Source organism: Microcebus murinus, chromosome 27 (assembly GCF_040939455.1).
Source record: "Microcebus murinus isolate Inina chromosome 27, M.murinus_Inina_mat1.0, whole genome shotgun sequence".
Lineage (NCBI taxonomy): Eukaryota > Metazoa > Chordata > Mammalia > Primates > Cheirogaleidae > Microcebus > Microcebus murinus.
Window position 1 is genome coordinate 15,845,846 of NC_134130.1, and position 24,902 is coordinate 15,870,747.

The 24,902-nt window shown below is 37.5% G+C and overlaps 1 protein-coding gene across 1 annotated transcript in view; it reads left to right on the forward strand.

The window, feature by feature from the left end:
- COL25A1 (collagen type XXV alpha 1 chain) overlaps window positions 1-24,902 on the forward strand; it is a 393,583-nt gene that overhangs the window by 284,652 nt on the left and 84,029 nt on the right. Inside the window, exons 11-13 of the mRNA XM_012766225.3 lie at window positions 6,699-6,725; window positions 8,564-8,608; window positions 23,133-23,186. Coding sequence (XP_012621679.1) covers window positions 6,699-6,725; window positions 8,564-8,608; window positions 23,133-23,186 — 126 coding nt within the window. The remainder of the gene's footprint in view (window positions 1-6,698; window positions 6,726-8,563; window positions 8,609-23,132; window positions 23,187-24,902) is intronic.

Below are 24,902 nucleotides of genomic sequence, written 5' to 3' on the forward strand. Positions count from 1 at the left end.
ACATCATTTAGAAACTCTGCATCCTGTTTAAGTAATTAATACCTCAATCAAATTTGTGCTAACATTGGTAGTGTCAGAAAAATTCATTAATTTTTTTCCATTCCATAATCTATCACGGAAAGGCTTTTTAAAATTATCATTATTTTTGTTTTTTTACAAACTAGTGCATACAGCCAATGCATAATAGTCATAGAATCATTCTTTTCTGAACTGTTTGTTTTGAAGATTAACTCGGGTTGAGAATACTATGTACTGTTTACATAATGGCCTTCTGAAATGCATTAAAGACCTCAGGCCTACATACACATATACAACACTTTCAGTGTTAATGATAGATATGATGTAATTAAGATGATTTTTGCTTTGCTGTTTTAATATAAAAGCCATGGGCACTTGGATTGTTTCCACAGCTTTGCAATTATGAATTGTGCTGCTATAAACATTTGAGTGCAGGTGTCTTTTTTGTAGAGTGTCATTGGATCTTTTGGGTAGATGCCCAGTAATGGGATTGCTGGATCAAATGGTAGATTCACTTGTATCGCTTTAAGATATCTCCATATTGCTTTCCAAAGAGGTTGAACTAGTTTGCAGTCCCACCAGCAGTGTAGGAGTGTTCGTCTCTCTCTGCATCCACGCCAACATCAATTGTTTTGGGACATTTTGATAAAGGCCATTCTTACTGGAGTTAAGTGATATCTCATTGTGGTTTTTATTTGCATTTCCCTGATGATTAGAGATGTTGAACATTTTTTCATTTGTTTGTTAGCCACTATTCTGTCTTCTTTAGAAAAGTTTCTGTTCATGTCCTTTGCCCACTTTTTGATAGGGTTGTTTGATTTTTTTCTTGCTGATTTTCATGAGTTCTAAGTAGATTCTAGTTATCAGCCCCTTATCAGATGTGTAGGATGCAAAAATTTTCTCCCATTCTGTAGGTTGTCTGTTTACTTTCATGACTATATCTTTGGCTATGCAAAAGCTTTTTAGTTTGATCATGTCCCATTTATTTATTTTTGTTAATGCTGTGATTGCCTTTGGGGTCTTCTTCATAAATTCTTTGCCTAGGCCAATGTCTAGGAGAGTGTTTCCAACATTTTCCTCTAGAACCCATGTGCCCATCAATTCATGAGTGGATTAACAAAATATGGTATACGTATACCATGGAGTTCTATTCAGCTCTAAGAAACAACAGTGATATAGCACACCTTGTATTTTCCTGGATAGAGCTGGAACCCATACTACTAAGTGAAGTATCCCAAGAATGGAAAAACAAGCACCACATATACTCAGCAGCAAACTGGTATTAACTGAGCAGCACCTAAGTGGACACATAGGAACTACAGTAATTGGGTATTGGGTGGGGGATAGGGGAGAAGGGGCATATACATACATAATGAGTGAGATGTGTACCGTCTGGGGGATGATCGCTTGAAGCTCATACTTGTTGGGGGAGGGGCAGCAAGGGCATTATTTGAAACCTTAAAATTTGTAACCCCATAATATGCTGAAATAAAAAAAAATAAAGTAAAAAATATATATAAAAGCCATGAACTGAATTCCTCTACTCTTGCATTTAAGGGTAATTTGGAGACTATTAAGATAGGACAGTAATGTTAGAATGATTCAGGTGAGCAAAAGAGTGAAAAGTCTTGCCATTCCTATCTTGAGACACTATTATCTAAGGGATAAGAAAAAAACTTGCTTTGCTTTTTTTCATTTATTCATTTCTATAATTCTGATCATACTCAAACTTTATGCTTATGAGCACCTAAAAGGCCATACAAATACAGTCTCTCCTCCCTGTCCGTACCCCCATCTCCTACTACTCATAGCTCTTGTGGTGTTCTTTGAACACAATTAGCATGTGCCCAGTTCTTGGCCTTTGCACTTGCTGTTCTTTGTCTGGAACATTCTTCCCCCTTCTATATGCATGGCTTCCTGCTTGATCTCTTTATCACTGAGGCCTCCCCCAATCCCCCAATTTAAATTACTACCACATCTACTTCTTCACATCCATATCCCTCTCTTTACTTTAGCACTTACCACCTCACACAACTTTGCTTTGTTTGTTTACTGTCCTTTTCCATCCACTAGAGTCCATATAGCATGCATTTTTGTCTTATTTTGTTCACTGTTGTATTCCCAGCATGTAGGACAGTGTCTGGCACTCAAAAACTATTATGTGAATGAATAAATTAATGAACTCAAAAGAATTCACTGAGCAATTACTATGTGCCAGCTATGAGCATGATAAAACGCATTTAGCATGAATAAAGAAGTAACCAATTACAATAATTGTTGGTAAATTCTATGAAAAAGTTCTATCATAGAAGTGCTTTGAGGAATAGAAAAAGGGGACCTAACCCCAAGGGCGGGGGCACTGAGCTCTCAGTTTGGGGATGGATACTGGAGAGGAGACCTGAAAGAGGAAAACCCCTTGGCAGCCAGAGGTCTAGGAAGCACAGCTTACGTGACGAACTGTAGCAATTACTAAAGCGGACTCTTCTCAAAAGCTACACAAAGCCACGGAAGTATATTTAAGCAGAGGAAAGGTATGAACCCATTCACCTTTTAGGAAGTTCATGTGGGCAGCAGTGCGCAGAAAGAATGGGAGGAGACCAAAAGCAGAGTGACCCTTAGGGGGGTGTCACATTAGCCAGGTGGTAGGCTTAACAAGAGCACAGCAAAGCCCTGGAGGAGAGAGGGCTGGACTGGAGAGAGATGCTTAAGTATCTGATAGACTCAAAGTAGGAGTGAAAAATTACTCTCAGGCCTGAGTGACATGCTTTTGGTAAAGACATTTACCAACGTGGGGACTGTCATAGTTCTTTAACTTTCTTGCTGAATATTGTATATCATCTTTAGAAATGGGATCTAGCAGGATTGGGAGAGAACAGGAAAGAAAATCAAGTGTGCTATGTGATTTCTTACTTTGTTTACAAGTTTCCATCTGAACTTTGTTTTGCACAGCTCTCCACAGTCTTTTCTGAAAGATCATGGAAATTTTGGCAGGAAGGCTTATCTGCAGATTAGTGATGTTGTTAACGCCACACTAAAAATGTTTCAGTGACTCATTTGGTTTTTATCTTTTTAATAAAGTTCTGTTCATTATGCAGAATTCTTCAATGAAACGTTCATACACTTTACATCACCCAGAACTTGTATTGAAATGAGTGTATTTTAAAATTCTAATTATAGCTGACATTTCTAGAGTTAAGGAAACATTGCTTAATATGTTGAGATTCTATCTGTTACACCGTTTTTAATTTTGAGACATATACAAAGAAATTATTTTGAAAGATGAAACTAGATTAAATTTCCATTCAAATTGGTTGTATACAAAGTATATGCAAATATAAGTGTACCTGCCCAAAAAAAAGTCTAAGAAAGGAATACTTCATTGATTAATAATGATGAGTCAAAAAGATATGACTCTGGTTTGGAAAACTATTTGACCCAAAATATTATTAAATCACAGGGATGATAATAATGGAATTGTTTTTGAAATCCTGAACCACTAGAACAATTGACTTTAATTATAGGAATAATGAGAAGCATTAGTTTAGTGAATAATGAATTTATGACATTCTTCATCCAAGTCATTATGCCAGCTAGAAATTAAATAAATTTAAGGAAGATTAGGTAAATTAATGAATAAGTTATAATTTTGCTTTATAAATTGATATTTGTACCAGAAACCATAAGATTAATCAAATGCAGATGTCTTAAGGAACTGGTGGCAACATACACTAATTTCAAAATCGATTCTTTTTTTTTTTCTTTTTACATTTTTTAACATTTTTTTTTTTTGAGACAGAGTCTCACTCTATTGCCCAGGGTAGAGTGCCGTGGTATCAGCCTAGCTCACAGCAACCTCAAACTCCTGGGCTCAGGCAATTCTTCTGCCTCAGCCTCCTGAGTAGCTAGGACTACAGGCATGCGCCACCATGCCCGGCTAATTTTTCTCTATATATTTTTTTAGTTGGCCAATTTATTTTTTTCTATTTTTAGTAGAGACGGGGTCTTGCTCTTGTTCAGGCTGGTTTCGAACTCCTGACCTTGAGACATCTGCCCGCCTCGGCCTCCCAGAGTGCTAGGATTACAGGGGTGAGCCACCATGCCTGGCCTCAAAATCTATTCTTGAGCAAGGAAACTTTAATTTGTTAAGTTTAAATTTAATTTCCACAATGTCACAGATATATAATGATATTATTAATCTAAGGGTACTCAAAACAGACATATAAGTCAAATCTTGCTCTGTAAACTAACTAGTATGTGTTTGTGTCTCTATACTTACTCAAATGTGTCCTGTATTTACCTCTGCCTTATTCCCAGGTCCCTCCTAGTGACAGATGACCCTCTACTTGTCTCCCTACATTTTTCCTGCCAGTGAGATCAAAGAAATATATGCACATTTTGGTAGCTAAGAATATATTCTTGACAGCATAGTTATGAATAATCTATAAGACATATTCACAATTCAAAATTAATGTTAAATCTTAAAAACTGATTTATTTTTGGAGTTTATCAGAAATAGTAATTTCCTAAAAGTGAAGAAAAACATTATACTTATTTTCTTTATAGCTGTCCCTATACTTTCCTTCAATATTGTGTTAAGATACACAACTAATATAATTATATTGCTTTCAGAGTTGTGATTAGTCTTTCTAAATCTCTGATTGGATGTGATCATATAACAAAGACCAAATTAGAAAATACCAGATATGTTAGTCTCTAATTAAAATATTCGATGTAAAATTTGCTCTTATTTTCATTTGAAATATTCCTTTCAGGGTTATACATCAACATAATGAAATATCCAATTTTAGTGAACAATATTTTTTCAAGCGGCAAAGTTAGGTTTACACTGGGAAACAAACTTTTGTGTATTGAACATACACATTCTCAGTCTAAACATTGAATTAATGTACTTCTTGTTCTATGACTTCCTTTCCAACATCAATGTTTAAGAAGTAAAATCCTCTAGAGACGCTTGAGAAAATGGAATCATAGACAATGATAAAACCCAAGCCTTTCCTTCGTTCTCAGATCTCCTATCACCACGATCTCCAAATGCTGCCCTTACTTAGCATTAACATTTACTTCCCAAACAATTTACCCGAGTGAGGAAATAACTGAACGTGTTTGTGTGCTGCAGGGAAGGAACTAGCCGAGCGGTGGAGGCTCGGATGCGGACCAGGGCTAATTGATTAAAAAGATCCCCAAGGACAGAGGCGAGGATGGATTCCAGAGTCTACCAGATGAATTTGCCTTGTCTGGGAGGAGGGACTCTTCTTCCTCTGATACAGGAAAGAGATCCAGGAAAGAGGGTTTGGGTTGATGAGAGACATGATGTCAAGGGAATTAACTTATACCTGATAGTCTCTCTTTTCTCCACAAAGTCTAAAACAGGGAGAATTTTAAATAGAGAAAGTAGAATGAGTAGGGAGGCTGTCTGACCACACCTGTCTGATGTGCCAGATAACAAGCTCACTGTTGGTTGAGTAAACCAAACAGGAGTATACAGCGGTGGGACTGAGGGGTGCACTTTCAACAACCTGATTATACGAGAAAATTGTTAGTCTTCCTGTGAGATTACAAAGCAACATGGGGAACAGACTCTCTGAATGTCACTAAACATTATGTATTTTTAATTTAAAAAAAAGGATGCATGACCAGTTCTTCCTCTAATGACCACCATAGTGCTTTATTTAGTGTTACAGAGTACGAATGTGAGATGCTGATTAACTAAAATGTCACACGTTGAAAATAAGCCAGTCAATTGTTAGGTGTAATGGAATGAAGAGCTTTGACATGAAATGATAAAGTCTGCAACTTTGCTAAAACATACTAAAATTAAATATATTTTTGAAAGAACTGGAAGAAAGTGCTTAGTATTTTTATTTAAAAATAGATATGAATAGCAGGAGATATAGCTGCATTTCTCTGTGCTCTTTTCCACCATCCCAAAGCCATGTCTTGCTCTAAATAAAGTAACCAGAATACCAACACTGCCTTTGTGGTTGGAAAACTGCTCGATCTCAAAACTGCCACATTTCCATTCTGTATGAATATTCTCATTTATCTCACTGAGCATTGTATCCTCCAGCCCCACCCAGCATCACAGTGCAAGCAACAGCTGACAGCATCTTGCCTTCCCTTTCCTGGTGCATACTAGGTGCCACGGTTGACCATGGCCTCCAAGAGTTTGTAAACGTGTTTTTTGTGCAGGTCAATTAACTGCATTTCCTAAGAGGAAGAACAGAACAAAACATATTTCTTTGTAATGCTGTTCAACTGTTTCCTTTGCAAATCTGCTTACTGAAGTTTTACAGATGCTGAAGTCATGTAATGTGTCCATTTGTTGGGAAACTGCACTACATTTTAACTACCTCTAGCGACGGTATCTCCAGCCTTCTAAATGAGATCTATGTGATAGTTTTGCAGGTATTTGAAGAAACACATGTGCTGGAACGGCAAAGATTCTTTTTTTTTTTAAAGGAAAAATCAGAATCCTACTGCATATGCTTAATATTCTTCAAAATGTACTTCCAACTGAAAATGTTCATTTTCCTTCATGTACGAAACATCAGCATATTTCAGTACAACAAAGAGAACCTTACAGAATAGGACAGTTTTAATTGGTCATCTAAACTTAAATAGCTACAGTATTATGTTAATTGAATTTGTTTCTTTTTTAGGGACCTCTGGGGCCTCCAGGACAAAAGGTAGAGTATAAACAACAGTATTATGAAAGTAATTATACTCTCAGGGCCTAACAGCAAGCTCTTTGAGTGAAATTAGCTACTGTAAGCCACACTGACATCCTTAGTCTGGTTTGTACATTCTCCTTTCTAAAAATATAGTCCTATGATACGAGCCTTAGATTTCTAATCAACTCCATTATTAGAAATTCAGTAAGTCCATAGCACATTCTTTTTAAGTTATCTGCTGAACTTGTAAGTTATTGAAGTTTTAATTCAAATACTTGTGAAACATCGTGACAAAATTTAAAATGTGAAGGCTCATGTGACATTGCAGATCGAATGCATGGCCTTGCTCAAATACATAATTGGCAAATGGTCACAGAACTGACCAGAATGAAGGATGTATTTGTTGCTTGGTACACAGCATTAAGTGGCCTACTAGTGCCTTTTGTGGAGGTAACCTGAAAGTGACTTCCTAACTGTCATTTCAATGTTATGCGTGGTCACCAGGACTGACCATTGCATTCTGAGGGAGAAGATCTAGGATTTCTGACATCACACCTATACTGCAGCAGTAAACATAACAATAGCAGGTAGATGGCCCTTTGCCAATGACATATCACTAAGTCCCCACTCCCCACCAACTCCCACTTCTTAAGGGGAGGAGGGATATTTAACCTGCACAAAACTAAAGAAAACAATTGTATTATAACAGATGGAAAAGTGATTATTCTTTATCTTTGAAATCCATCAAAGAAAGAGATTTTTTATCCCCCCAGCACCAGGCAAGCATGTGGCATCTGTTGAAACATAATCCCACAAACCAAGTAAAAGCCAATGAGTTGTGAGACAACTTGTGTGTAGGAACACTTTGTCCTTCACAATAATGTCTCTATTAAGCATGGTGTGAAATTGTAAAGCTACCCTAATCCACATACGACCGGGATAAAATTACTGCTTCAGGCTTTGGGAAGTCCTTTAATGATCCACTCAATATAATCACTGAAAACGTGAAGGAACTTGCCATCTCAATTTCTTTTGGTTATAATTATTTTTTAAGTATATTCTTAGAGTAGTTTTAGGTTTATAATTACTATTTTTTCCAAAAAAACTTTCTCCCATTATTATTAAAGAAATTTAATATCATACATCGCCTAAGAAAAATCTGTTTTCTAGTTCTAGACAAAGAATAAGCACATTGTATTTTAAAATGGTTTCTGCAGAGCCTGAATGGAGTGCAATGGAGGGAAATGACATCACTATTTGAAAATATTTGCTAATGTTTCTGTGTCCAGTCAAAGGCCATAGATATTCTAAGGTAGTAATTAGCTTTCTTATTCTCAGCTCACCCATCTGTGTCCAACCATTCATACTCACCCAGCGTGCATGTGAGTTTACAGCATGGGTCCCTTACTTTAGTATGTAACAAGTGGTTATTTTAATTACCTTTTCTTTTATGGTATTTTAGTTCATAAAATTCAAGTGTTACTGCTACTGCTAGGCTTTCTCCAGGTGAAACCAAATCTATTTATGATTAAAAGCACCAAAATTTAGAGCCATATGGCCCTCTGATAGATATGGATCTCAATTTATGTTATAAATTTCTTTAAAATCATATTATGGCTAAATGGATATTTAGAAACAAGGTTAAATTTTATCTCTATGGTTTCTGGGGAAGCTTGAGGAGTCTGTCTACATTATTATATAATGGAACACAGTGGATAAGATCTGAAAAACATAACCTGTTAAACATGTTTTAGTAAGGTAAAGTTATGGCTAACATAACTAATACAATATCAGTTTAGAATTGAAATATTTTATAGTTATGATATCAGCTTAATTTAATCATGTCTTCTTAGGGTTCTGTTGGAGCACCTGGAATTCCAGGAATGAATGGGCAAAAGGTGAGTTCTATAAGATATAGTATTTTTAAATGTAACTTGGTGAACATTAAAATCACAAAATTAGTAATGTTAGCAGCAAGTATTAAATATATATGCTTATAAAAACACTACATGTACCTTTGAAATACAGGGAAATTATGGTACAAATGATCAAGTTAGTTTAATTTTTAAAGATGCATTAAACAATCAGAAATTCTTTGAAAATTTTCCATTGTAAATATTTTGGATGTGTTACTTTTGATACGTTATGTATGTGATACAACTATATCTTTCTCATTAGATTTATATGGAGTAGAAAAATGCTCTGTTTAACCTTCATTGTGATAAAATGTACTCTAGTTTATTCTGGTCATGGTAAAACTAATATGTACTATTGCATTGTTTAACTTAAGTTATTGTCACAGAGGAAACCCATCAAAACTTTCTGGGTCTAGAAGAAAGCTCTGTTTTACTATTCGGCAAAAGTAGGGGTTAAATAGACTTGCCATGCTCTGGTACTTCACTTTTATTATTCTGTTTATTCACATTATTATGAGGGGAATACCTGAAGGAAAACAAATCATTGCATAAAAAAGACACCAGCACTGGCATATTTATCACAGTACAATTCACAAAAGCAAAGTCATGGAATCCACCTAAGTGACCATCAACAGATGATTGGATAAAGAAAATGGGTAGGTAGGTAGGTAGGTAGGTAGATAGATAGATAGATAGATAGATAGATAGATAGATATACACACACATACCATGGAATACTACTCTGCCATAAAAAAGATGAAATGGTGTCCTGTAGCAACATGGATGAACTGGAGGCCATTATTGTAAGTGAAACAACCCAGACACAGAAAGCCAAACGCCACATGTTCTCGCTTACAAGTGGGAGCTAAACAATGGTGCACACGGACGTTCCGATGCATAATAGACATTGGAGGCTCCAAAAGGTGGGAGAGATGGAGAGTGCTGAGGGGTGAAAAATCACCTATTGGGTGCAATGCACACTGTTCAGGGGATGGGTACGCTAAAGGCCCAGACTTCACCCCCACAATACATCCATGTAACAAAACCGCACTGATAGCCCCTAAGTCTATAAAATCAATAAATAAATAATGAGGGGAAAAAATAAAGTGAAAAAGAAAAACCCACACATACACATATCTATGACATGTGTATGTTTACTCCAGCAACATACTGACTAGTTGGACAAAGCATCTCACATCATCCCACAGATGGGTCTCTATTCTGTGCTCCCCAATGTCCCTGCCTGGCTCTTTAATCTGGTACCTCTACAGACACCAGGAAAGCCATTGTGGCAGCCAACAAAGCCCATTGCTGGGCCAGTCTACCAGGAGCAAGAGAGCTGCTCTAGGCACTTGCCTGTCTGCTCAGAGCTCTTGGCCTGGCCCTTTGAAGTCCTGTGACCGCCACTTTGTCTTCCCAGGATATTTTCAATGCATGTGCCCTGGAGCAAATTCTGAAATCATAGGTAGCCCAGCCCTTGCAGATGGAATAAACCTCCTGTGACCATTTCTATGCTGTCCATCTTCTCTGCCAGTAAGACATAAACAACCACAATTTAGATCTAGTCAGTGGCTAAAAGCGTAAGTATGCCACATGGAGGCTGTCTGAATTTTGGCAGAGTCCTGGGAGTTCCCCAGCCTCAGTTTCCTCATCTGTGAAGGGGAGTCAAGAGCAGCTCCTACCTGATAGAGTCAGTGTGACGGTTAAATGGATTTAAAGCCCTTACAGCTGTTAGATGTTATTATTAGACTTTTCTTTCACTTCATTTTAATGAAATTCTGGAAATTTGGTTAATCTATGTTTTGGAAGAGGCTCTGTTCCGGGAATTACTCAATTCCCAAGTGAAATTAGTGTTCTCAGCCCAGGCTTACGGTGGTGTCATTTAGTCCATGCACCAAACGCTGTGCAGTCACCAGTAGTTTCCCACCACGCGGCAGCTGCATCTTCCACTTTCTAAAATGCATATCCATTTGCTTCACAAATCCTGGTAAAGACAGAAGATTAGCTTTGTGTTTAGAACATTACAGATCATGGGGGGAAACCTAAGCAAAAATTTAAAAATGTATTCATTTCAACATGGTTTTGAAAATTATATAACTCAAGATATCTAGAAAAAGCAAAATACAAATATAGCATAAATATTTCTAACATCAGTGAAAAACAAAACTTGCATGCCCAAGGTTGATGTTTTTCTTTTTCTTCGTTTCTTTTCATTTTTTAACTCTGAGACAATCATGAAAATTTATAGAAACCTTTAACCTGAAACAAAACAACTTTAAAACTGTCACATATACTCTTTTGAAGACTACGTATTTTTTGTTTTTACAAAGGAAATATGCAATTTCCTTAGCAAGAGAAAGGAATGTGACATTTTCTTGTCCTGGTCACCAAAGTTTAAATTATATTTCAAGGAAATAGACATCAATATTTGCAATTTTATGTCACGTTATACATCTTTGTGGCATTTTAAAAGTGTTTTCTGAAAAACTTAGGGAAACTAAATGATTTCACACTTTTATAAAGTTATCATCAAAATGTAGTTTTAATTTGTTTTTCCTACTCCAAAGAACTGAACCTAAAATTCTGTGTATGGAACTTCCGTTAATCCTAGTGATTATTTAACATTTGTAGTATTCGCTGTTATCCTTGTTAGGAAAATAAAGTGCAGAAGGCATGCGTCTCCTTCACTAAGACAGAGGTCATTTAGACAGTAAAAGCGAAGTTAGCAATAGAGTAATATTCTATACTTAAAGCATATGAAATGTGTCTTCAACTCTAGAATTTGTTTTTCTAAGAAGAAAACTTACAATGACATAATATTTTTTTAAAACATACTATAATGTCCTTAAACTGTATAAGAAAATGTTTTCTCCACATTACAATTTCACTTTTTCCAAAGAAGTATTTTTGATACTTAGAAAATAGTTTTCAGTTCTCTTAGTGGTTAAGAGAGGATATAATTTCTAAGCCATCAGAAATACAGCAAATAACAACTAGGAAATGAAAAGTTCTTTCTCTTGTGTTTGAAAAAAGAAAGAAAAGCAAACTATTTTAAGAAAATACTTTGTTTTCTACTAGAACATTTTCCATCCTTCCATCCATTCAGTTTGACGAAATTGGTGATGGGCCTTACTTAGCCCAATAAACTTGACAGTGACTTTTTTTTAAATACTTATTATTTCTTAAATTTTGATCTCTTTGATTGCTAATCTGAATATTTCTTAGTTTTGTGATGGTCTTCCAGTTGTTCTGATTGTATTAGGAGAACAGACTTCCTTATGCAGTGACATGGCATTACCTTCCAACCTCACTCCTGGCATCACAGCCCACTAGGGCTGGCCATCCTTCTTGAAGGCAGCAGGCAGCGCGGTGCGGAGGACGGCGTGCTCCACGTCAGAGAGCGAGTGCTCCGGGCCCTCCTTTGGGCAAGTTGCCTAACCTTCCTAGAGTTTCCAGTGTGAGATGTAGAGATAGACCTTGCAGTATTAACTGGACAATGTATCTAAAGAGAACATTACATAATAAATGCTTGATCAATGTTGCCAAGTATCTGTAATAGTATTATCATGTAAATGCTAAACCAGGGAGCAGAAGCCAGTTGAATATGCAAAATTAACACATGAAGGTGCAATGTTTTCTGTCCCCTGGCTCTCCCCTCCACCCCGCAGCCAGCATGGACTGAGTAGTGGGCATGTCAGCACTATGGGTGTGGGAAAGAGAAAGACACGTCTCGTATTATTTCCACAGGCCAGTCACCAGTGGGGTAATGCAGGAACACTGTCCTCGCCTCAGGGTCCCTGCTCTTTCATCTCTTGTGTGGCCTTTGAATGATCCCTTTCTTCTGGGGGGTTCGAGAGGGCTTCATTTGTAAAACGAGACAAGGGGCTTTACCAATTTATCTCTGACTTTCTCAGAGTTACTGTGAGTCCACAAAAAGTCGCCCATGTCTCATTTCCAGTTCAACCAGCTTCTAGCATCCTCTTTTCCCAATTCTGAAAGCTGTTTCCAGTATTTGGACTTGCTTCCAACAGCCCAAGCAGTAAGGGCACGTTAAATGCAAAATCTTACCTAAAAATATAAAACATTACCTCTTCTTCTCTGGCTAATTGTATTGGACACAAAAATAATTTTTGTAATTCTCATGAGTAGGTTTTGTTGGTTTAAAGGCATAATTAACATTTTATTTGTGCTCCGTGAGTCATTCTCCCACCACACACACACAAATGCATATGCGGAGAGATGTATATTTAAATATTTGTCACTCTAGAGAAGTACAGACTATTTAAAACAATGTTGTGGTAGAACTATTTTTCAAACTTTTTAAAACTATTTTTTTAATTCTTTAGCAAAATAAATTGCTGTCTACCATTTTTATTTGTGTGTTTATATGTCAGTTCTTTAAAAATCTGCACTCTTAATAGTGTTATTACAAACCTGTATACCTTCATCTTTCTTGGCATCTATAAGATTAAAGCATGACAATAACAATTTATTTGAATGGCAGTTAGTGCCCAGCATTGGGCAAATGCCAGGGAAGAGAAGAGCTGGGGACAGATGCAGAGTGCATAAGACTAATTTACACAGCTCTTAGTTCATATCCTTGTCTTTATTACTATGAAAATAATGTTAAACTCTGTTATAGGAACAGAAAAAAAAAAGAAATTAAAAAAAAAAAGAAAAGAATGTTAAAGATTTTCAGGATTAAAACAAATCATTTTTGAGACCAGACCAGAAGAGGAGGAGGAGTCCAGGCTGGAAGAGGAGGAGGAGACAAGACCGGAAGAGGAGGAGGAGACAAGACCGGAAGAAGAGGGGGAAACCAGACTGGAAGGAGGGGGAGGCCAGACTGGAAGAGGAGGAGGAGGAGGAGGAGATTAGGCCGGAAGAGGAAGGGGAGAACAGACTGGAAGAGGAGGACTAGACCAGACAAGAAGAGGAGGAGGAGTAGACCAGACCGGAAGAGGAGGAGGAGTAGAGCAGACCAGAAGAGGAGGCCAGACCAGAAGAGGAGGAGTAGACCAGCCTGGAAGAGGAGGAGGAGATCAGACCTGGAAAAGGAGGAGGAGACCAGGTTGGAAGAGAAGGAGGAGACAAGACCGGAAGAGGAGGGAGAAACCAAACCGGAAGAGGAGGGGGAGAAGAAACCGAAGAGGAGAAGGAGACCAGACTGGAAGAGGAGGAGGAGACCAGACCGAAGAGGAGGAATAGGTCACAATCCAGTTGTCAAATTTAATTGTTCCCTCTCATTCTCTATGGTGAAACTGACTTTGGTGCCACTCCCTACTACTGGAAGCTCCTCCTCTCTCAAGGTGTTGCTATTGTTCTGGCTTTCTTCTTCTTTTATAAAATTTTCTTTTAAATTAAAAAAAAGTGTTTTTAAGACTATTAAAAAAAAGCATTTTTGTCTACACAAGCTAGAATTTTTCTGAGGCCCCAGAGTCCTGAGGATTCTTTCCAAAGCTAAAGATAAATATCAGATGATCTTGTTTCATGTATTTTTCAAGTGCTTTCTAAAATTTATTATTATTTTTTAAATCTCAAAATATAACAAAGTAAAAATTAATATTAATGTGTCACCTATGAATCTATCCTAGATAGCTATTCTTAAGTAACATTAAATTTTAATTCGTTTATAGTTATGACATTTGGAATTCCTTTTCATCTCTTACATACGGGCCTCACAGTTATTCACTGACATTAATCTTCACAGCATACTTCTGATGGCATTTTTATTATAAATACATTTAGAGAACAGATAAATTGAAGCTCTCAGATGTCCAAAGTTCAAGCCATTGATTTAAGTCTATACAATGAACCCAATATTTTTTATTCCTGATTCAATCACTATAAGCACTAAACACACTGGGTTTGGGTATTTGTGTGTGTGTAGCTTTGCTACTCAGTTATTTGTATGACCTTGAACAAACTATGTACCTTCTCTGAGCCTTAGTTTCTTCATTTGTCAAATAGGGATTATAATATTTACCTTAAAGTTTAATCAGAAAGAAATGAAGAAAGTAATAAATGTAACTGTGTATTAAAAAACATTATTAAATAAGAATAGACTATTTTCCTCTCTGAATTAGAGGCATTAATACCTCCATGATTCAGAAACTTCCTGCTGTCCAAGTGAATGTTAGTAGGAAGTATTATCTCATTCTACTCTTCACTGACCCTTAGAATTTTGCCAGTTGGACATACCATTTAAAATTTCTATTAATAATTAAGCACATTCTCTTTCTAAGAGAAAAAGAATAATTCATCATTCAAACTATGCATAGATTTATTTTTGAGAACTATACTTTAGGAAAGAAGAAAATTAGCTGGGTTTTAAAATTTTAAAAAGGGATATATTTTCAAGAACACATTATGTTGCAAGTCATAGAAACATAACAGAACTGGTTGAAAAAATAAATGTATTTCTTTAAGTAACAGGAACTTGAAAGTCCAGCCCTAATGTGGCTTCAGCTTTGCTTTGCTCTGGCAACTAAACCTCATCACTGAGAACCCCATTTCTTTCATCTGTCCATCCTTCTTCCATGTTGCTACCTTTGTCCTCGATTGTGCTCTCCTCTTGATTGCAAGGTGGCTGCCAATCACTCCTGGCACTTTATTCTTCCATAGCTACCCTCAGAGAGTGAAAGAGTGTCTTTCCCCAAATATCCAGCACCACTAGTGAGCTCCTTTGTAACTAGAGACGCTTAAATCGCAGGTCTCCCCTCATTCCCTTGCTGGGGGAATGTCAGACACTGATTGGCTAGAAACTTCTTTTCTAATGGTCCCAGTCCGATGGAAAGTTGCAGTAGGCACTAATTGTTTCACTTAGATTTGTGCAATACAAGACAGCTGAACAACTACCTTGTATCTGACTTCTCCCAGACCTAAGAAACTCACTTCATATAACTCCCTTCAATCATTTTGATATTTTGTCTTCCTAAACCATATACTTTTATTCTTAATCTTTTTTTCTCCCATAAGAGTACATATGGAGGACAATTTTTGAAATTCAGAAAAGAGAACCCTCTGTAGCATCGTGCCTTCTGGCTGGTTTTGCTCACTTTTGCACCTTTCATATGTTATTTAAACAGGAAATACTGAGTAGTCCTTCCCTTGGGTGCAGGCAAGCAGTGCCCTTCTTCTAAGCCTCCTCTGTCCGTCTTGCGATGCTCCCTTCCTATGAGGTGAGGAATCCATAGGGTTAAGGAGACTCAGAGCCTAGTCTTCCCATTTCTAGATCATGTTCCAGGTCCAGGAGCCAAGAATTCCTGCCTCAACTAGCCTGAGTCTACTTCCAGTGCTGGTATTAGCCTCCTGCCCAGGTCTGTGTGTCTAAGCGTGAGCCACACTGCTGGCATGTGCACTGCTAAAACCGTGGGTGGCCACGGAACACTGTTGGGGAGGAGCGGTGTGCTGGGCTTGCAGGCTGTGGTGGTCCCATGTCACCTCCAAGGCTCTTCCTGGAGATAACTGGGGCTGGAAATAGGGGGTATGGGAAGAAAAGGAAGGAATTAGCTGGAGGCTGGGGAAGTGATCCGTGTGTACTCTTACCCAGATCTCAAGGGGAAAAATTCCTCTCGTTTATGTAAATTTCCCCCAAACAAACTCAATTTAGCTGTTGCCTGTGACCCCCCCCCAAACTTCTAGCTGTCTCTCTGCATTTCAGTTTCTTTGTTCAAATTGTGTTGTGTATATTTCTGTCTACATTAACAGTATAGAAATCTAAAATAAAAAAAGCATTAACCAGCAGGCTTAGTTCTGAAATAGCTCATACTGTAATATGATTGATAGAACTGTCATGTTTTCTTATTTTACACTTTTAGGGATTTGTAATTTTTAAAAAAGCAAAATGAAGGTTTAGTTTCTAGATTTAATTTAGTTATTACTTTAATCAGTTTAAGATCCATTTCAACAAGTTATCAGAAATAGCATATTTGTATTAAGTTCATGGCTGCTACATCTGTCTACTTTTCTACTAATTAATATTCACATTCCCAATGTGGACAAAGAGACTCAAATTTTAGGGAAGGGGTTTTCTAACTAGATAAACCTGACAAAACTCCCCCCAAAATGCCAGTTCTTTGATGCATACACAAACCTAGTTGTCCAGGCTAAGGGTTTTCTGTTTTTCCTTTCACTGTGTTACAAAGCCTCCACTGCCTCCACGAAAGAAAAGTAAAAAGAATCGGGTGTTGCAAGTGGGAGCTAAAAACTGCTCAACTGCTCCACACAGAGAGAAGCTGAACTCCCAGGATGGATAGGAAGGCGGGAAGGAGGAGGGAGGGAGGGGGAGGAGAAGTGGTGAGATGAAGACAGACTCAGCCCTGGGATGCGATGTCTTCCAAAAGCACCTCATGGTCCATCTGAGTTCACAGAATGCCCCGAGAGGGTGATTCTTGAGGCAGCTGGTGAAGAAGGACCGAGCCATCTGCACCGGCTGGGCCCGGCGGAGGGAGACGCGCGAGCGGGGCGGGGAGGCGGGCAGGCCGCCCTGGACTTCCGCAGCCTGTTGACCCGGACTGGAGCCGAATTGAATCGGATCTCTAAAGAATAAGGAACCATCAGGTGACATCTTTAGTCCAACAACAACAAATGATAATAATAATCTTAAGAAATCTTACTCCTTCAGAGCGGAGCAAAGTCCAGCATTTAATTCGGCTTCACACACTTTGCAGAGGAAAGGCCGAGCCCGCGGAAGCGCCAGCCATTGGCGCTGCGTCCCGAGACCGGAAGTAGAAAAGCTGGGGTTCGAATGGAAGTTTCCTGAAGCTACTTTACTATCTTATACTAAAATTCAATTTAAAGGAAATGTGGTAAAACTGAATGAATTTTTCAGATACACGCTGCTCAAATAGAAGAGACACAGAAGAGGAATCAGAAGACCTGGGTTCTAATCTCACATCTGCCTCTTTGCAGTTTATTTGTTTCTGGAGAAGTTCCTTCCCCTCTCTGAGTGTGTTTCTTCAACTGGCTTGCTTCCTTTCAACTGAAATATTTCACTCTTCTGTGAGTGCTTCTGCTCAGAGGAAAGCAGATGTTTGAGTTCATGAGGTAAACGGTGACACTTGTGTAAATTCTGAAAGCGTCTTTGGGGAACCTTTGATGACATGATAATTTATGGAGCCAGGATCACCCCAGCTACTTCTCACCCTTTGCCTGAGGCACGGGGGTGAGGGGAGGAGCAGATGGGAGAGAGGAGATGACGAGTACCTGGAACCTTGGAACCTTTAGTCCTCTGGGACACGGGTCCCCAGCCCATGGTGAGTTGTATAATTATTTCATTGTATATCACAATGTAATAATAATAGAAGTAAAGTGCACAACAAATGTAATGTTTGAATCATCCTGAAACCATTTCCCCCATCCCAGTGTTTGGAACAATTGCCTTCTATGAAAACGGTCCCTGATGCCAAAAAGGTTGGGGACTTCTGCTCTAGGAAACCACTTTTCCCCTGCCAGAGCCCTGGGGGGCTTAGGGTTTTCCTTGGAAGCCTTGAAAGTTCTCCTCATTCCTGACACCGTGCCCTTCGCGGACTCCTTCCCCAGTTCCCGCCCCCTTGGCTCTGCCCTGCGCAGCCTCTGTCCTGCAGCCCTCGGGTTTCACTCCGACCTGGGCATGACTGGGGTGTGTCACTGCAAAGTTCTCATCTCTCCTACTTTTTCCTGGGTCCTTTCTCTCTTCCCAGTGATCAACGGCCTTGCTGTAGCTGAGACAGAGCCGTCTCCCGTCGTGATGGTTATAGTTATTTCCCAATGTCCCAGCCGGGCGGCCTACACAGTGCTTTACACCTTCGTGTGGGCTTAATGCATTGCTTCTCCTGTATCCAGTCGTTCCTCCACGTCCGTGCACTAAACGGTTACGCTGTGCAAGCGCAGTTTCCAGGCCCCGGGAAAGAACAGCGAATGCACAGGCCGCGTCCTCCTGTGCTCCGGCGGCTCTCAGTCCGGTGGGGGGATAGGGTTGTCAGATAAAATGCAGGACTTCTAATAATTAAAGAGTTTTATAGTTGAAACAAATGCTTAAGAGAAATATAATGCAAGCCTCAAATAGAAACCGCATAATATTCACATTATTAATGAGATTTTTTATGTTCTTTTTTTTTCCCCCTTCTAAATCTTCAAAATTGGCCGGGCGCGGTGGCTCACGCCTGTGATCCTAGCACTCTGGGAGGCCGAGGCGGGCGGATTGCTCGAGGTCAGGAGTTCAAAACCAGCCTGAGCAAGAGCAAGACCCCGTCTCTACTATAAATAGAAAGAAATTAATTGGCTAACTAATATATATAGAAAAAATTAGCCGGGCATGGTGGCGCATGCCTGTAGTCCCAGGCAGAAGGATTGCTTGAGTCCAGGAGTTTGAGGTTGCTGTGAGCTAGGCTGATGCCATGCCATTCACTCTAGCCTGGGCAACAAAGTGAGACTCTGTCTCAAAAAAAAACAAAAAACAAAACAAAACTTCAAAATTGTGTTACACACTCACATCACATCTCAGTTAGGAGGAGCCACATTTCCACTGTTGTGTGGCCTCCCATGGCTTGTGGTGCCATATTGGATAGGTGTAAACCCTGCCCATTTTCAGTGTCTAGCCCATAGAGCCGTTCCATTCCCATTCCCATCGCCAGAATGGAAGATTATTGTGGTTGAAGTGATGGTGAACAATATTACTGCTAAATGACCTATTTCCATTTGGTACTTAATATTTGTAAGAATACTGTATTCCTTTCTATCGTTAAGTATTTTTTCAAGTTGCCCTTGAGTAGCAGTACCTGAAATAATTGTAAAAGCTTTGAGTGATGTTTTACATTAGAGTTATGAAAAGTATTTGGTTTAAAAAATATGAAAGCAAGAAAGCCATCCTTCTTAAAAGTCAGCACAACTTATTTTCAGCTTAAGTATGGAAATAGTCATTTGGGAATTGTCATACTAGGAATAGCCTTAAAATTTAAAGTATAATAGAGAAAATCCCATAAATCTACCTGTAGTTAAGATGTTAGCTGCTGTTTTTCTCTATTATGATCTATAAATGTTCTCAGTGTTTGTAAATATGAAATGCATGGATAGATTATCCAGTAAACATGAGACTAACTCCCCCCACACACATATAACACACACAACCTAATTCCCACTTTTTGCCTATTTTTCTATCTATGTACCTTTTTACTGTTATATAATAGTATTAGTATATCATTGTAACTTTGTTTGAAGGGGCTTCGTGATAATTTTTGTCCTCATGTATTAGAATATATAAATATACTATATGACATATGGTTCATTGCTCATTAAGACTTCTCTTTTATTTCTATTTATTATGCCTTTTTAATTCATGAAAAGAGTATCATGAACGCAATAAAATGCCCCCTTCAGTTATTATATATATATCTTTTTTTTCTGCAACTCAAAAATAAACTTTTTGGGCACAGGCACCTGTCATGTCTATTTCATCTTTATATCCCATAAAGCACTCAGCTCAGAGTAGAACATAGGGTACATTTTCACTGTTAGTTGAATGAATCAGTGCCTTACAGATTCCCATGGCTTGGCTTTGGCACTCAGAGTCATTCAGCAGTTCACCTTTAACGTTTCTTTTACCCAACCTGGGACACTAAGTTTGGACGATATCAAAATGTTCCATATCCTCCTAATCTAACTTGGAATATAATTTTCTTGATATAACTTATTAGAAAGGTAAAATGCTATGAGTCATTTTTTCTTCTTTTCATTCTCCCTGATTCATTCAGAAAACAGCTTTATTCACTTTGCAGAATTAAAATGTTGTGAATACCTATTGAAATTATAAACACATGAGAAAATATTTAACCTTACAAGTGAAAAATAAGTTTAAAATTGAACAGTAAGCTCTCATTTATGCTTACTAAAATAGGCAAAAAATAATAATAATTACATTTGTGATATGTAGTGCTGATAGAGTTGTACAGATTTGTGAAAAGGTAACATGGAGCAGATGCCTATAAAAGCAAATAAAACTTAGAACTCTTTTTCAAAAGCAATTTAGAAATATGCAGTTAGTGCCATAAAATATTTCCATTGACTAATAAAACAAATTCAGGGAATTTATCATAATTAACTCATTTGACAGAAAAATATGAGTATGTTTACAGAAGTGTATATTTAATATATCTATGATAACAAAAATTGGAAACAACCTAATATTTGACAATGTGGAGCTGATTAAAAGAATGATCACACCTGACTTTGATAGATGATAAACTATTCACAAGATAATCATGAATACTATGTGAAAACAAATGTGTAGTGTAAAGATAATAAAAAAATCAAACTATGCAATATGCTTACAATTGCTTGAAAATATGTAAGCATAAGTAACAAAGACTAGGAGACAGGATAAAGTGAAAACAATTATTACAGAGTGATGAGATTATGGGTGCAGTGTTTTGGTTGCCTTTCATGTTAAAGATATGTAAAATCAAAGGAAAAAAGAGATCAAGTTTTAGTCCCCTCATGTTCATATATTAAGAAGAATATTATGCAGATACCTAAGCAACGTTTCTCTTCCTTGCTTAAAAATCTCAGCATGAATTTTGTCCGGTTCCAGGGGCTTAGCCATTTTTTTTAAATAACTCTGGCTACCATGGTTATTCTTTGAAAGTCTAAACAAAGTTTGTATTGTTCCTTGATAGCATCTCTTATTTGCATTAAACCATGAATTATGATATTAATGTATCCTGTTGTGGATTCTTTGAAGAAAGCAGACTCGATAGCTCTTTTCCTAGTTGCATAGTAAATGATAGCCTTCTTTCAGGGGTATTCTATTTCCAAGTTCTTATGCTTTGTTATGTACAAATGGCATAGCAAAATATTCCCATAATGGCCACTATTAGAATCTAAGTCAACATTTTTGTCATTTTACCAAGGAAAGTGCAAGAGTTACAATTATAGTGTGACTTTATACAGGAAGCAGAATTTCTTCCAGGAGGTTAAGACTTTAGCAATTATAATAGTCCAGTATAATAAAAAAACATTTTGCTCTTCTAGAACACACCACAGGCTTCACATTACTTAGTTTATCTGATAGGTGTGCAAAAATCATCTTTACGTAAGTTGTATTTAATTTAGGTTTCTGTACATTCTGAAAGGTCATTTGTAAATGGAATGTATAAACCAAATGATAATAAGGATAGAAATATTCCTCTACTCTCTCACAATTTCTAGATACATTCCAATGTAACAGATAATGTAATGTGTTAAGAGCATAAACTCTTAAGTTATATCATGAGAGTTCAAATCTTAACTACAGCTGTACAAATCTGGACAAATTACTTAGCTTCTCTGTGCCTTAGTTTCTTCACCTGCAAAATAAGGATAAAAATAGTATTGACCTCATAGAAGTTTGTGATAATTGAGTTAATGAATGTAAATATTATGGTGGTTAAGAAATGTTACTATGATTGTTAATGTACATGTTTTTGAAGCTGGAAACATGTAAAAATGACACAATTCCTGCTTTCCAGGTGACTTAGAGAACATTCTTAAAAATCAATTAAGTTTGTAATGAACCTGAAACTACTCTAAAAAATAAAGTTGCTTTTGTTTTTTTAATCAACTAAGGAGAAACTTTACTATCCTCAAAGGAAAGAAGAAAGTTGCCCAGTAGCTGGAGCACACAGTAAAGAGCATTGGGAATGTCTTAAATGGAAATGGAATTCTATTTGCTCTAAGTCTGAGCCACCTGAAAGCAAGAAGGGCCCAGGTGTCTTTCCGTAGCTTTTGGGCACTGCAAGGGGCTTTTCCTCTTTGGAAAACAATTGCTGAATCAAAATCTGGAAAGACTAGTGTACATCACCATCTTTCTGAAATGGGAAGTTTTTCTAACCTAATAGCCATCATCTTTTGCCCAAAAGCTGATCAAACATACAGTATGATAATGAAAGCCATAAGTCTGAATGTTTATTTTAATTATTTTTACAATGAAATTGGAAAGAGAAACCACAGCCATTTCTACTTTTCATTTTGGTGTCAAATGTGTCTAAATGAATTAAAGTGTTCAAAGATGGGTATATTCTTCAAGATTTAGATGCATATATGTTCATGTGATTAAATCTAAGATGAAAATGGAATGTTAGTCTTTATTTTACTGAGCTGATGAATCACTTAAAAATACTCCACCAAGAGAGTCTTACATTTTCAGATATCTTTACTCATTCCGCAGATATTTATTTGGTGCCTACAGTGTGCCCAGCACCATTCTGGATGTTAATTTCCACTAATAAATTGCTTCAGCTTTCTTAATGATGAAAAGACTGAACAAAGGAAATCAAACTTGTTACATCCTTGCTCCTTTGCACCTAGAATTTTGGACCATACAAGCTAACTTAAATTTATACTAATAGTCACTTATTCTCTGTCTACTAGAGCATGGCTTATAGAGAATGGCTACTCTCTACTTGTCTCTCTCTTGGCTATCTCCTCTAACGATCTATATAATGTATTGATTTTGTCCATTTACTTAGTAATATCTATTTTTTATTTTGAGGGTGAACCTGGGTTACCAGGAGCAGTAGGACAGAATGGATTACCAGGGCCAAAGGTTAGTACAAATAAAGCCAAGCAAAATCATTTGACACATGAATGTCCATGAAATTGTGAACTATTACAATATTTTAATAGCCCACTTGTTACGGCTAGAATGGATTTTTTTGTCAGTTGTATAATAGGCTACAGAACTTTGTGACTAATGAATAAATTATGTTTGTTATTCTCATTAGCATTAAAATACAGAAAAACAAATAGAATATAATTGTCTAAAATCTTTATTCTGGGATACCTAAATAACATAAGAAAGTCCATAAGACTATTGTCATTTTACCACTTAATAAGCATATAAAAACATAGATCATGTCCATACTGCCTAAAATTTACACATCTAGAAGTCTAGAGATGATGCCACTCTGGCTTTTCGTCAAGATTTGGCCACCTCCAACCCTTACACAACATAACCAGTTAATCAGATGAAGAGCAGAATAAAGATGTTTAAAATTTAAAAATGGATGTAAGCTGAATTACTAAATAAGGAAAAAATGTAAAGAGGATTTTTTTTGCATTGCAAGTTTCCTTTGTTTCTTGAAGAACAAATGAATCTGTTAAATATAAAAAGATTGGTGACAGTTTAGTTTAAACCAAACAGGCAGACAAATCCCAAATCCTTTGATGAGTGAACGTCCCTTGAAGTACAAAACTAACGTCTAATCCCATCAGCTGTGCTCGTGTGTATCGGCACCCACAGATGCCTGTCAGCTGATTTCGCAGATCACATTGCTATTGACAGGCTCCGAGGCCCGACCAAAAATTTATAGACCTATCCTTTGTCCTGCAGGAAAGGAAAGGAAATATTCCTTCTGGGCCTATAGCCGTTTTCCTGTCTTCTTCCTTTTCTTGCTCTATGCTAAAAAGCCAAATGATAGGAGTTTAATGCTTAATGCATGTTCACAGTGCTATTCTTGTGTTGCCTAGCGACCATCAGGATGGATGTCAAGCAGTGAAGATGACCAGAAATTCAGAAACCAAAGGGTCAGGTTGAGTTCCAGGAAATGAAAAGAGTCTTGCCTCCAAACTGACTTCTGCAACGGGTTATAATTTTTTTCAAAAAAAAAAAAAATCCACAATAATTGCTTCATTTCATTTTTTTAAAAGAAGCAGTCTAATCTCAAGGCAATACTTACTGAAGCCTTTCATAGGGAAATATTATCATAATGTGTATAATTTACTTTAGAGCTCTCTCACTTTTATCCTTTCCTGGGTAAAGTGAAAATGAGATTCTCTTCAGAGCATGATTTTGCATTTTAGTTCTCATGCTATCCTGGTCATCATACAGAGTAAGGACATCTCTCCTAAATTCACTTAAACTCTGCCCCATTGTAGTGTCTTGCCTGAAGGTACCAATGCCTCCTAAAATATACCTGATCTAGAACCTGCTGGTTAACTAGCAGTTAAAGAGAATTCATGACATTTCGAAGGGCTTCAAGTTAAGACTGTTTATGACATCTTAGGGGAAGATAGATCGGGGAACTACACTGAACTACACTCCAGACCCCTGAAATAATCCATGCCCCAGGGGATGCCTCGAATAAAAACCTTTGTGGAAGGACATCCTAGTCCCCCTTATTGATTCTCAGTTTGGGGAGAATAAGGAGTAGACTAAGGAGCTTCTCAAGACATTGAATTGCTGTACCATTGTTCTCCTTAGTGCCCCGGAAGCCAGTTTCTGAATGATAATCTTGAAATATATTTTCTTTAGTCCCATAAA